Source organism: Phyllostomus hastatus, unplaced genomic scaffold (assembly GCF_019186645.2).
Source record: "Phyllostomus hastatus isolate PE091 unplaced genomic scaffold, TTU_PhHast_1.1 phas_contig_113, whole genome shotgun sequence".
NCBI classification, from domain to species: domain Eukaryota; kingdom Metazoa; phylum Chordata; class Mammalia; order Chiroptera; family Phyllostomidae; genus Phyllostomus; species Phyllostomus hastatus.
In genome coordinates, this window is record NW_025333530.1 from 14,737,926 (window position 1) to 14,752,062 (window position 14,137).

Here is a 14,137-nt window from a genome sequence, read left to right on the forward strand (position 1 = left end):
TTTGTGTAGCCATTTTAATGTTGAAGATGGAAGAAAATATGCAACATTTTTGGTGTATTATCTTTTATTATTTCAAGGTAAAAAGTAAAAACACAACTGAAATGCAAAAAAAGATTTGTGCAGTGTATGGAGAAGGTGCTGTGACTGGTCAAACGTGTCAAAAATGGTTTGTGAAGTTTCTTGGTACTACAGACATTTTGGCCAAATAATTCTTTGCTGTGGAGCTCTCTTATGCATTAGAAGATGTTTAGCAGCACCCCTGGTCTCTACCTACTAAAAGCCAATAGCAGGAGATAGGTGACAAACTCAAAATATCCAGAGCAATAAAGTTATTGGTGAAAATGGAAAGTGTGTTTTTTATTTTATGGAAACAACATAACGGACTTTTGGGCCAATTCAATGGTAAGCTGTTGCACCTCTTTGAGACTCAGTTTTATTGTCTGCAAATGGAAATAATACCAGCTATGTAATGTTGTTAAGCTTAGAGATAATGTACGTAAAGCCAGTGTTCCAGAAGTGTTTTCTGTTGCAACCACTTTGTCTATTCTCCATTTTCTTCCTCATAGAACCTAAAACAGTGGAAGAAGAAGAAAGTAATTTCAGCTCTCCGCTTATGCTTTGGCTCCAGCAAGAACAGAAGCGGAAGGAAAGCATTACTGAGAAAAAGCCCAAGAAAGGACTTATTTTTGAAATTTCAAGTGATGATGGCTTTCAGATCTGTGCAGAAAGTATTGAAGGTAAGTGGATTAAATTAGGTTGGCCCACCAGCACAGTTGCTATTTCAGCTAGTTCTCCACTTTGTGTATATTTTTACCACTTGTATGGGCAGCTTTGTGCTAACTATAATGCAAGATATTTGGAGACACTATATATTTAATTTGTCCTTAAGACTTAGTGTTCTTAAGAAATAGTCCATAGTTTATGTGAAAAATTAGTGGTACAGTTTATGTGTTTAAGATTACACACACCCTAGCAGAGCATATGACACCTCTGTTATCTCTCCAGCTTTGTCTTCTACTACTTCCTTATGCACCTGACACACAATTCTCACCTCTGTCCATACATTTCTTCCCTTTGCTGGCAATGCTTTTCCTATCCCCATTCACCTGGTTGACTTCAACTCATCCTTTAAGATCAGCTCAGAGTCTTCTCTCACCTTCTGAGGCAGAGAAGCAGTCCCACTCTCTCCTCTCTGCCCCTTTTAGATTCTTAAGTGTTTCTCTCTCATAGCTTAAAATTTGTTCTGTAAGTGTTCATTTGTGTTATGCCTTGTTCAGTCAACAGGGAACTTCCCATAAGGGCTTGAATTTTATTTTCTTACTCATCTTTGTACCTCAAGCACATAGGTGTTCATTAACTGTTGAAGATCTAGTGAATATTCTATAGGCAATAAGTACTAGAGGAGTTTGAAGGAAAGAAAGATCATTGTAGTTCAACTAGGGTTATAAAAAACCCATGAAGATAACAGAATAGAAGATTCTTTATGCCCTGACCAGGTGGCTCAGTTGGTTGGAGTATCATCATATATACCAAAATGTGGCGGGTTCAGTTCCCAGTCAGGACACATACCTTGGTTGCAGGTTGGATCTCTGGGTGAGGTGCATACAAGAGGCAACCGATCAATGTTTCTCTTCTTACATCGATGTTTCTCTTTCTCCCCTCCCCCTCTTCCACCATTCCTCTCTCCCTCCTTCCCTCTCTCCCTCTCTCCCTCTTCCCCTCTCTAAAATCAGTAAACATATCCTTGGGTGAGGATAAAAAAATTGATTCTTTAAAAGAGATGGGTTTAATTTGGGTTAGGCAAAGGGAAGGGGGAGTGCTTTCTTAGAAGTGATGTAAGTTAGGAAGACAGCATTAAATTTGGTGGAGGTAGAGTAGTGTCAGGTGGGAAAATGATGTTTAAATCCCTGTCACATAGTAGTGAAAGAGAAAATTGGGAAGGTAGATTGGACATAGGTTTTGTAGGGCCTTCAGTGCCAAACCATGAGGGCTTTGAAAATTTGGGAGAGTGGAATAAAAGCTTAATGTGGTAGCTTCATATGAGATAGACTTGTACACACTAGAAGACAAGAGGTCACTAATGAGAAGTACTTCAGTAGAAATGTCAGGTAATAAAACCCCTTTCCAGTAGGAAAAGAAAGGAAAGAACAGACACACTTAATGACTGCTTGGATGTGGAGAACAGAGGAGTCAAAGATGCCTCTGAAGATTCAGACCTGGGTCACTAAGGAAAAAAAACATGTAACACATGTTTTCCTCCTACAGGAAAACTATTTTGAGAGTATGAAATCCACATATGGGTTACTTACCACCATTCCATGCTTCTCTGACAATGAGAGATCACAGAATCTTAGGTTAGAGTTGGAAGATACTATAAAGTTTTTCTAGTTATACTCCTTAATTTTAAGGAACTAAGAAGTTAGGATCTCATCACAGTCTTGGTTAAATTATTAATGCTAGTATTGTATTGGTTAGGGGTACAGGAAATAGAATTAATACCAAATGTTTAGGTTTGGGATCCAGATTACCAACAGGGGATGTGAATGCTTTGGGGATTCGGGGTCATTTTCAAAAGGTATGACTCTTCTTACTGCTCTGTGTTTTTTTCTAAAAGAAAGAAACACTTCTGGGTAGTATACCTTTCCAGCTTCTTTCTTATGCACTGAAATGATTTAAACAAGACAAAAAAAGTCTGTTCTAAAGCATGCAAATGTATTTTCATGCTTTAGGGATTCTAAGCACAAAGCTTATGCATATCACTTGTGGTAAGAGATACTGGCTTTAATATTTTATTTTCTCACAGATGCGTGGAAGTCCTTGACAGATAAAGTCCAGGAAGCTCGATCAAATGCCCGCCTAAAGCAACTCTCATTTGCAGGTAATTTCTATAGAGTGATAAACTTACTCCTGTCTCAGAATGGTAATTTGTTAGTCTAAGAGTTGATTCTACCAAAAAAAAAAAGTCATTCTTTTTTTTTTTTAAATAACTTTTTACAGCTTTATTGTGATATAATTTTTATATTGTTCATCCATTTAAAGAATATAATTCAGTGGCTTTTAGTGTATTCACAAAGTTGTGCAACCATTACTTCTGTATAATTCCAGGACATTTTTATTATCACTAAAAGAAACCTGTACTCATTAGCAGTCATTTCTCAGCCCAGCCCCTGGCAACCACTGATCTGTTCCCTGTGTCTGTGGATTTGCCTGGACATTTCATAGAAATGGGATCAGACAACATGTGGCATTTTGTGACTGCCTTCTTTCATTTAATATGATGCTTTCAAGATTTTTCTCTTCTGTAACATTGCATCAGTATTCCATTCCTTTTTTTTTCTAATAAAGAATTTTGTTTTACTTTATTTTGGTAAAATACACATAAAATTTACCACCTTAACCATTTTCAGGTGTGCAGTTCATTGGTGTTAAATGCATTCACATTGTTATGCAACCATCACCACACATATATACCCATTAAACAATAACTCCCCATTCTTTTCCTCATCCTGGCCCCTGGCAACCGCCATTCTCCTTTTTGTCTATGCTGGTTTAACTACTCTCTACTCTTAGTACCTCATATAATCATACAGTGTGTGAATGGCTTATTTCGCTCAGTACAATGTCCTCAAGGTCCATTATGTTGCAGCATTTCTTTACTTTTTAAGACTGAATAATATTTAACTGTATGTATATTTCACATTTTGCATATCCACCAGTTGTTGATGGACACTTTTCGTTGCTTCTGTGTTTTAGCTACTGTAAATAATTCGGCTATGAACATGGGTATACAAATATCTCTGAGAACCTGCTTTCAATTCTGTTTGGGGGTATATATACCTAACTGTGGAATTGCTGGTTCATATGATAGTTCAGTTTTCTTTTAATGTATTTTATTGATTATGCTATTACAGTTGTCCCATTTCCCCCCCTTTTTCCATTCCATCTTGCATCCCCCTCCCACCTGCATTCCCCCCCCGCCTTAGTTCATGTCCATGGGTCATACATATAAGTTCTTTGGCTTCTCCATTTCCCATACTATTCTTAATCTCCCCGTCTATTTTGTACCTATTTATGCTTCTTATTCCCTGTTATATGTTGTCGATAATTGTGAATTTGTTGCCATTTTACTGATCGTATTTTTTATCTTCTTTACCTTAGATAAATCCTTTTAATATAATTTTATATTAACATTTAATATAATAAGGGCTTGGTGATGATGAACTCCTTTAACTTGACCTTATCTGAGAAACACTGTATCTGCCCTCCCATTGTAAATGATAGCTTTGCTGGATAGAGTAATCTTGGATGTAGGTCCTTGCCTTTCAGGACTTGGTATACTTCTTTCCAGCCCCTTCTTGCCTGTAAGGTTTCTGTTGAGGAATCAGCTGACAGTCTAATGGGCACTCCTTTGTAGGTAACTGTCTCCTTTTCTCTTTGTGCTTTTAAGATTCTCTCCTTATCTTTGTTCTTGTGTAATGTAATTATATGATGTGCCTCAGTGTGTTCCTCCTTGGGTCCAACTTCTTTGGGACTCTCTGAGCTTCCTAGATTTCCTGGAAGTCTATGTTCTTTTCCAGATTAGGGAAGTTCTCCTTCACTATGTTTTCAAATAAGTTTTCCATTTCTTGCTCCTCCTCTTCTTCTCCTGAAACCCCTGTGATTCGGATGTTGGAACGTTTAAAGTTGTCCAGGAGGTTCCTAGCCTTTTCTCATATTTTTGAATTCTCGTTTCTTCTTTCTTTTCTGATTGAATGTTTCATCCTTCCTTCTGGTCCAAACTATTGATGTGAGTTCCTATTTCCTTCCCTTCACTGTTGGTTCCCTGTACATTTTCCTTTGTTTCACTTTACGTAGCCTTCACTCTCCTCTCTTTTGTGACCATACTCAACCATTTCTGTAAGCATTGTGATTACCAGCGTTTTGAAGTGTGCATCTGATAGGTTGGCTTTCTTCATTGCTTAGTTGTATTTTTTCTGGTGCTTTGATCTGTTCTTTCATTTGGGCCATTTTTTTTTGTCTCAGTGTGCCTGGTACAATGTAGTAAGGGGTGGAGCCTTAGGTGTTCACCAGGGCAGGGCAACCCACTTTCTGCTTTGTGGAGCTCTATGTGGGGGAGGGGTCAGAGAGGGAACAGTGCAGCTTGTGGAGCTCTGACCAGTTTTCAGTCACTTCCCCCGCTACCTGCAAGCAAATTGGGCCCTTCTGGTGCTGATTCCCCGGGTGGGTGGGTTTGTGTACGTTTTAGGACCCTGGGGGTCTCTCCAACAAACTCTCCTATGAGGCTAGGAGTTTCTCCCACCACCTCAGCCGCCACAGATTTTTTCAGTCACAGGTTTTGAAGCTCTATATTTCCCCATACTGGAACCCTGGGTTGTGTGGTCTGTCTTGCCCCCAGGTTGTTCCTCCCGGTTTATCCACACTCAAATGTGGGACTGCCCGTTCGACCAGCCATCACCTCAGCCAGTCCAGTCCTTCAGCCTTGAGTCCTCTCTGCCCTGGCCCTTTCTCTGCCCCTGCAACCCATCTGGATGAATGTTTCTTCTTTAACTCCTTGGTTGTCAGACTTCCAAATAGTTCAATTTTCTGGCAGTTCTTTTGTTTTGTTTTGTTTTGTTTTGTTTCGTTTTGTTTTGTTTTAAAATGTGTTGTTGTCCTTCTTTTGGCTGTGCAAGGAAGCACAGTGTATCTGTCTATGGCTCCATCTTGGCTAGAACTTAATAGTTCTATTTTTAAGTTTTTGAGGATCCATCATACTATTTGCCACAGCAGCTGTACCATTTTACATTCCCATGACAATGCACAGGGATTTCAGTTTCTTCTCATTCTTGCCAACACTTGTTTTCTGTTTGATAGCAGTTATCCTTATTAGGTATAAGGTGGAATCTCATAGTTTTTTATTTACATCCCTAATGGTTCATGACATTGAGCATTTTCTCATGTGTTTATTGGTCATTTGTATATTTTCTTTGGAGAAATGTCCATTCAAGTGTGAAGTTCTCTCTACAGTGTTGGGCAAAAGTAGGTTTCCAGTTGTGAGTATGTGAGACAGTTTATTCTTGTGTTGTTATTTATTACTTACTGTATGATCTTACATATGAACAACTGTAAACCTACTTTTGTCCCACCCTCAATATTCTGAGGATAGTGTCCCCTATTTTTTTTGCAGACTGGTGAGGGAGATATTTGCGAAGCAAGAAAATACGGTTTATAGGTCCTGTTCTGACCAACCTTGATTGTCATTAGATGAACTGTAATTAAATTTGTACGTGTTACTCTGAACTGGTTTTTAATAATGTGTAAAATTCTACTTCTGGAGGGAACCAGCTTTTATTTTTTTTTAAATATCCTCACCAGAGGATGAGTATATTGATTTTAGAGAAAGAGAGAGGGGAACAGGGGAGAGAAAGAGAGAGAGAAACATTGGTTGGTTATCTTTCATATACTCCATGCTCCAACCAACTGAGCACGTGGCCATGGTTAAAACCAGCATTTTGACTCAATATTCTCAACCTCAAATTGGATAGCCTAGCCCTTTGGTTTGTCCGTGTCTTTTACTATAATATGCAATGGTATGGTCAGTTCAAACACTATCTCCACCCTGCTGCTATCAATATTACATTGGATTCAGATAAGTAACTTCTCTGAGTCTTGGATCTCCTTCAAAATTTGTGAGAATTAATTAAAATAATGAATCTGACACTATTGGCAGCTATTTATTTATATCTCCTAATATAGCTAATGTGCCAAGTTAAGACCATTATCCTGACTGAAGGGATCTGAAACAGAATTTAGAGGAATTATTGAATACCAGCAATTTTTTATAGTATCTTTTGATGCCCAAATTTTTTTAACTTTTTTTCTTTCGTTACGTAGGCCTTTAATGTCATATGTAAGAAATCACTGCCAAATCCAGTGTTATGAAGATTGTTTTCCTATGTTTTTTCCTAAGAGTTTTATAGTTTTAGGTCTTACACTTAGGTTTTTGGAATGTTTTAAGTTAATTTCTGTATATGGTATTAGGTAAGGTTCCAGCTTCACTCTTTTGCATGTGGATATCCAGTTTTCCTGGCACCCTTTCTTAAGAAGACTGTCCTTTACCCCACTGAATGGTCTTGGCACCCTGACAAAATCATATGACCAAATATGTGAGGGTTTATTACTGGACCCTCTGTTCTATTCTATATATCTACATATCTATCTTTATGACAGTACCACACTGTTTTGATTGCTGTAGCTTTGTTTTCAGTTTTTTTCTTTTTATTTAATTTATTGGGTTGATGCTAGTTAACAAAATTATACAGGTTTCAGGTGCACAGTTCTACAACACAGCATGTTGTCAGTTTTGAAATCAGGAAATATCCTCCAGTTTTATTCTTTTTTCAAGATTGTTTTGGCTATTCAGGGTCCCTTGAGATTTTTCTTAAAATTTTTATGTATTTATTTTTAGAGAGAGTGGAAGGAAGGGAGAAAGAAAGGGAGAGAAACATTGGTGTGTTGTTGCCTCTTGCACATCCCCATCCTTGGAGTCCTGGCCCATAACCCAGGCATGTGCCCTGGACTGGGGATTGATCCAGTGACCCTCCACTGAGCCACACCAGCCACGGCAGGGTCCTGTGAGATTTAATGTGAATTTCAGGATGGGTTTTTCTGTTTCTGCAGAAAACCTCATTGGGATTTTGATAAGGATTGCCCTGAATCTGTCAATCACTTTGGATATGTTTGACCTCTTAACAGTTAATATTAAGCCTTCTGATCCATGAACGTGGATTGTGTTTCAATTTACTTGTGTCCTTTTAAAGTTTATTTCAGCAATTTTTTGTAGTGTTTTAAAAAATACTTTATTCATTTCTAGAAAGAGAGGAAGGGAAGGGAGAAAGAGAGGGAGAATAACATCAATCAGTTGTCTCTCACATGCCCCCAACTGGGGACCTGGCCTACAACCCAGGCAATTGCCTCAACTGGAAATTGAACTCGCAACCCTTCTATTTGCAGGCCAGCATTCAAACCCACTGAGCCACACCAGCCAGCGCTGTTTCATAGTTTTTATTGTTCAAGTCTCACCTCCTTAAGTTAAATCTTAAGTTTTTTCACTTTGTGGTGCTATTATGAATGGAATTGTTTTTGAAATTTTCTTTTCACATTGTTCATTATTCATATGGAGAAACGCAACTGATTTTTACTTTTGTGTGTTGACTTTATATCACGCTACTTTACTGAATTTATTTACTTGTCCTTAATAGTTATTTTGTGGAATCTTTAGGACTTTCTATATATATGAGAACATCTACAAACAGTCTTGCTTCTTCTTTTCTAATTTGGGTGCCTTTTATTTATTTTTTTACCTAATTGCTCTCAGTGGAATTCCCAGTACTATATTGAATAGAAGTAGAGAGTAGACATTCTTGCTTTTTTCATGATCTTAGAGGAAAAGCTTTCAGTCTTTCACCATTGAGTCTGATATTTGCTGTGGGTTTTCATATGTCGTTTGTATTAGTATTTTATTCCTTTATATCACCAAATAGTATTCTATTATGTGATATCCCGTATATATTGTATTCATCAAACTGGGTTTTTTCACCTTCTGACTATGATGAATAATGTTACCATGAACATTCATATACAAGTTTTTATGTAGGTATGTTTTTATTTCTCTTGGGTGTGTACCTAGAATTGGAATTGCTGGGTTATGTGGTAACTGTGTGTTTAATTTTTTAAGGAACTTCTCAATTGTTTTTTCAAACTAGCTATATAGTTTTATATTTCCACCAACAATGTACGGTGGTTCCAGTGTCCACATCCTTGCCAGTACTTATAATTGTCTGTCTTTTTTAGTATAGATATCTTACTGAGTTTGAAATGGTATCTATTGTGGTTTTGTTATACCTTTTTTTTAACTTTTACTTTAGAAAAATGTCTTTTATTAATAACAATAATTTTGTAAATTATGAGTACATTATATTCATGAAAAATCTCCTAGCTCTCAATAAGGAACATTACCTTTTTATGCAAATTTTGTCTGTTTCTGTACACACCACTTAACAATAAAGAATAGAGTCAACCTTCTCTGTACTCTTTTTTTTTAATTATTTAAATTGTTGCAGTACAATTTTCTATCTTTTGCTCCCATCCTAACCCACCCACCCTGTATTCTTAAATTTCTTTTTTTTTTTTAAGATTTTATTTATTTATTTTTAGAGAGGGAAGGGAGGGAGTTGAGAGAGAGAGACAGAGACAGAGACAGAGACATCAATGTGCAGTTGCTGGGGGTCATGGCCTGCAACCTAGGCATATGGCCTGACTGGGAATCGAACCTGCGATGCCTGGTTCGCAGCCTGCGCTCAATCCACCGAGCTACGCTAGCCAGGGCGTATTCTTAAATTTCTAAATGCCTGACTGAAATTTTTTACTTTCCCAAGCGCATGGATTAGATTAATGTACATATAGCCACAGAGACTCATCAAATACCTTCTTTTTAAAGTTGAAAGTTTCTCAAGGCTAATAGACTGTAAATTAAATTTAGGCAGTGTAAAAATATTAATACAACTCTTTCCAGTGAACATTAAAGATTTTAATCCATTGACTCTGTATTTTCTATATCTATCTAACTCTAATCTCTTTTCATATTGATAATAGGAAGGGAAGTGAATGCATACTTAAAGGAATATAACCTTTATAATGTTTTTGTTTTGAAAAGGGAGGGAAAATATTTGAAGTGTACATTAGAAAATACTAATATTTCTTTAAGTGACAGGTACACATATAGCTGTTATAACAGCCTGTGTACTTTTCTGTATTTTAAAATATTACCCCCAACAAAATACAAATGGTCAATAACAATGAAAATATACTCAATTTCACTCATAATTTTAAATGTGCATATTATAACATGATTAACTGTTTTTGCCTTTATTGTATTTTAAAAGATTCAGAATTTGGAGGTAATATAGAGAAAGATGGAGGAGATGGGCTCTCCCTTACATTACTAATACAACTTTTTAGAGGAGCAATTAAGTGGTAGCAATTATTTCATTCAACAATTCCACTTCTAGAAAATAATCCTACCTATCATCTCAACTGAATCAAAAAAATGTATAAGGATATTCATTCCAACATGTGGTTGCAAAAAAACTGGAAACAACCCAAATACTTCTCATTGGGGGAATTTAGAAAGAAGTCAAAGTAAATTCATTTGAAAAGGCAAGTAAACTCTGACTGGTGTGGCTCAGTGGATTGGGTGTTATCCTGCAACTAAAAGATCACTAGTTTGAATCTTGCCTGGGTTGCAGGCCAGGTCCCTGGTTGGGGGTGTGCAAGAAGCAACTATTTGATATTTCTCTCCCTCTCTTCCCCCCACCCATGCGTCTCTCTAAAAATTAATAAATAAAATCTTTTTTAAAAAGGAAAGAAAAGGCAAGTTATAACCGTATGTATCTAGAGTGTTCATGTTTTCCTTAAGATACTTCTGTGTTCGTGTGTGTGAAGCTTTCGAGGAATATTCCTGGGAACTTAGAACTTTACTTTTCTGTACTATTTCCCTTTATTTCTCTCAGTAGGTGTTATTTTTATGGATTTCTTTAAAACTTAGTTAATATTTAAATATATTCTGTTTTTAAAAGAATAGGTGACATCCTTTTCCCCCCAGTTAGATGCCTTTATTTTGTGACAAATTTCTGTGGCCTCACTTCTTAGTATAATTTAAATAGAAGTAGTGAAAGCAGACCTATTTAGATGATCGTATGTTATATTCTCTTACTATGTGCATATGGTATTTTACATGAGTTGATTTTGGGGTGGTTTTTTGGATAAACCCCATTTAGTCATAGTGCTTTATGTGTTGCTGGACTTGGTTTGCAAAAATTTTGTTGAGGGTTTTTGTGTATATGTTCACATGGGACGTTAGTCTATAATTTTCTTTTTCTTTTTCTTTTTTAAGGTTTATTTATTTATTTTTAGAGACAAGGGAAGAGAGGGAGAGAAACATTAATGTGTGGTTGCCTCTCATGCAGACCTGGCCTGCAACCCACCCAGGCATGTGCCCTGGCTGGGAATCAAACCCGCAACGCTTTGGTTCGAAGGCTAACACTCAGTCCACTGAGCTATACCAGCCAAGGCTATAGTTTTCTTTTCCTGTGATGTCTTTGTCTTCATAATTGATTTCCTATGTCTGCTGTAAAAAGTCATTACAAACTTGGTGGCCTATTCTTTCACATTTCTGGAGGCCAGGCATCCAAAATCAGTTTCACTGGGCACAAACTAGGGTGTTGGCAGAGGCACTAGGGGAGGATCCATTTTGTTGCCTTTTCTGGCTTCTAGAGATGCATTCTTTGGCTTATGGCCTCTTTCTCCATCTTCAAAACCAACACTATGCCATCTTCAAATTACACTATCTTCTGCTTTCTACTCTTTTGAAAGTCAGGATTCTCCTGGGTTTTCAGCCTCTTTACCTCTCATTCTCCTGCTCAGGAGGCTTGTTTAGTCATTCTCATGTTTTCACATTATACACTAATGGTTCAACGCATTCTTCCTACTGTCCTCCATACCTCAGGGTCAGAAAAATACAGTAAATCTTGATGTGCTTCCTTTCCCTCATCATTCACAACCAGTTGGTCACTGCTATTGGTTCTACCCCAAAAATATAAGTCGTATTTATTTTTTTCCTCAGGCATAACCTTTGTTATCTCTAACCTGTAATATCAGAAAGCCTTATAACTGGTCTCTGAATCTCTTTGTAATGAATCATTAGTGTCATTAGAGGTACCTCAGAAGCTTCTTATTGTTGCCAATAGTTGTTGAATAAATTTTCAGTCCTTAAATAATTGTTATTAGTAAATATTCACTTGAACATTTGTAATATGCCCGATATTATGTTAAACACTAAGGTGAGTAATGGCTGAGTAGAAGCAGACTAAGCCCTGCTTTCCTGAGGCTTCCAGTCTATGAATACTTTCACAACAAGGTCTCCTATTCACCCTTCCTCCTCTGTTCAGTCTTAGATCTCACCACTTTTCTCATCCACAAGATTCCTTGTTCTGTAGTCGTATTACATTATTTACTGTTACAGATCCCTCAGTGTGGCTTAAAGTGTGGTCTGTAGACGTGAATCACAACCTCTGGCCTAGGAGGTGAGAAGCTGAATTTTTAACATGTACCCCAAGTAGTTCTTGTTACTTACATTCCATGTGCTTTCACAGTAGCATACCATGGTTCATGCAGTTCCCTCTACCAGGAATGTCCTACCTACCTCCATCTTCTCTCTCCCTGCACCCCAAATTCCCTTTTTTGCTTTCCTGTTAATTCTTCAAGACCCTGCACAAAGTCACCTGTTTCCTTTAGCTTTTCTTGACCATTCTTCTCTATACCTACTGCCTTATCACTAAGGATACTTTTGGCCTCAAGTTACAGAAACCCCAACTCTTAGACTGATTTTAATAGGAAAATAATTTATTATCCTACATAACAGAACACCCAGAGGTAGGACACATATCAGGATTGATTGATATGGGAGTTTGCAGTGTCCTAAAGACCTAGATCTTTCCTTCTTTCCACTTTGTTCTCTATAGTAAAGGTTCATTTTCAGGCTGATAGCACACAATTGCACAATTCCCAGGATCACAGTCAGTCATGGCAATGTTAGCAAGCAGTGGACTTCTCATATCTCACAGATCAGAACTTGGTACCATGTCCATTCGAAAGCTAGTCCCCTCCAAGGGTTGGCTTAGACTAATCATCTGAAGTAGAACGGATGCTGAGGGTTAACCACAATGATCATTACATTCTCCAATCCAAAACTTGTCTGTTACTCTCCATCTCTAGAGCTATCACCTTGTCCTCATGACTTTATATTGTAGTGGAAGATACAATAACACTGACGAAGATAAAGTGGGGTGTTGAAATAGAGTGACACAAAGGTGGGTAGCTGGTGGCAGGGAACCTCTCCTAGAGTGGTCAGGAAACAAGTCTCAAGAAGAGGTGACATTAAAGCTTGAGAACTGAGTGATGGGGGTCAGCCAGTCATGAATAGGTAGAGTAAAAGTCCTCAATGCAGAAGAAATAGCAGATGAAAAACCCTGAAGTGGAAATACCTTTGTGTTTCTGTCTTCCATGAAATGAAAGCTCTATGAATACTGGTACCTTGCCTGCCTTGTTCTCTTCTGTATTCCTGAGGTTCTAACTGTCACTGTAGAGAGATAGAAAGAATGTGTGGGGTATAGTAAGTACTCAGTAAATATTTGTTGAATAAATGAATCCACCCACAACAAAATAGATTGTTCCCTCTTATGAGTGCCTCCAGTACTTTATACTCAAGTTATATTTGGATACTTCCACATTGTGTGGTTTCTGTACACATCCCTCCTCCTAAAACTCCTTGAGAACAAGGGCCATGCAGGATCCATCTTTGTTTTTCCATTATTGACATGGTACCTAATCTCATAGTGAGCCCTCTTGTGAATGTACAGCTGAACACTCACCCTAAGTGTTAAAATGAACTTGTGATAATATACTTAAGTACGTTTTTCAATGTGTTTTTCTGCCTGAGAATCCACAGCAACCTAAAACTCCTAAAAAAACCTTCTTGGGGAATATCAGTGCTGTATTAAAAAAAAAAAAGTTTGCCATTGTCTTATATGGTTTAAGCTCTTATATTGTATAATTGTGTTATATACTTACATTGAGTGCTAATCAGAACAGTTGTATTTGTAACAGTGTTCTTTATGTGGAGCTTGACTTTCTACTTGCCACTGAAACGAAATTATTTTCCTTTGAAATTCTCTAATAGATACTATACATATAATAATAACTGTCACCTCTTCTAAAAAAATAACCTAAGACACAGAAGCATTTTAAAATATGAAAAAAACAAACAACTGTAATAGCAAATTAAAAGCTAGATAAGGTCCTGTCACCCAGAAGTAACTATTGTTAACATTTAAACATGGATGTCCTTCTGGACACAGCATGTGGTTCCCAAATTATACTGAGTATGGCTCATAACACAAACTATGTCTGTTGAAATTTCATAGGTGATCCCAACACAGTTATGCTTATGAACTACATATCTTGTCTACAACAGACACCATTATTGTTTTGGCATCTATTAATAAAACTAAAAACAATATTTGTAAATGAAATAATATGG

The 14,137-nt window shown here is 37.2% G+C and overlaps 1 protein-coding gene across 8 annotated transcripts in view; it reads left to right on the forward strand.

Moving 5' to 3' along the window:
* KMT2A (lysine methyltransferase 2A) overlaps positions 1 to 14,137 on the forward strand; it is a 97,336-nt gene that overhangs the window by 73,395 nt on the left and 9,804 nt on the right. For all 8 annotated transcript variants that reach the window (XM_045838091.1, XM_045838132.1, XM_045838106.1 and 5 more), the window contains 2 exons: positions 567 to 737; positions 2,804 to 2,878. In XM_045838091.1, coding sequence (XP_045694047.1) covers positions 567 to 737; positions 2,804 to 2,878 — 246 coding nt within the window. The remainder of the gene's footprint in view (positions 1 to 566; positions 738 to 2,803; positions 2,879 to 14,137) is intronic.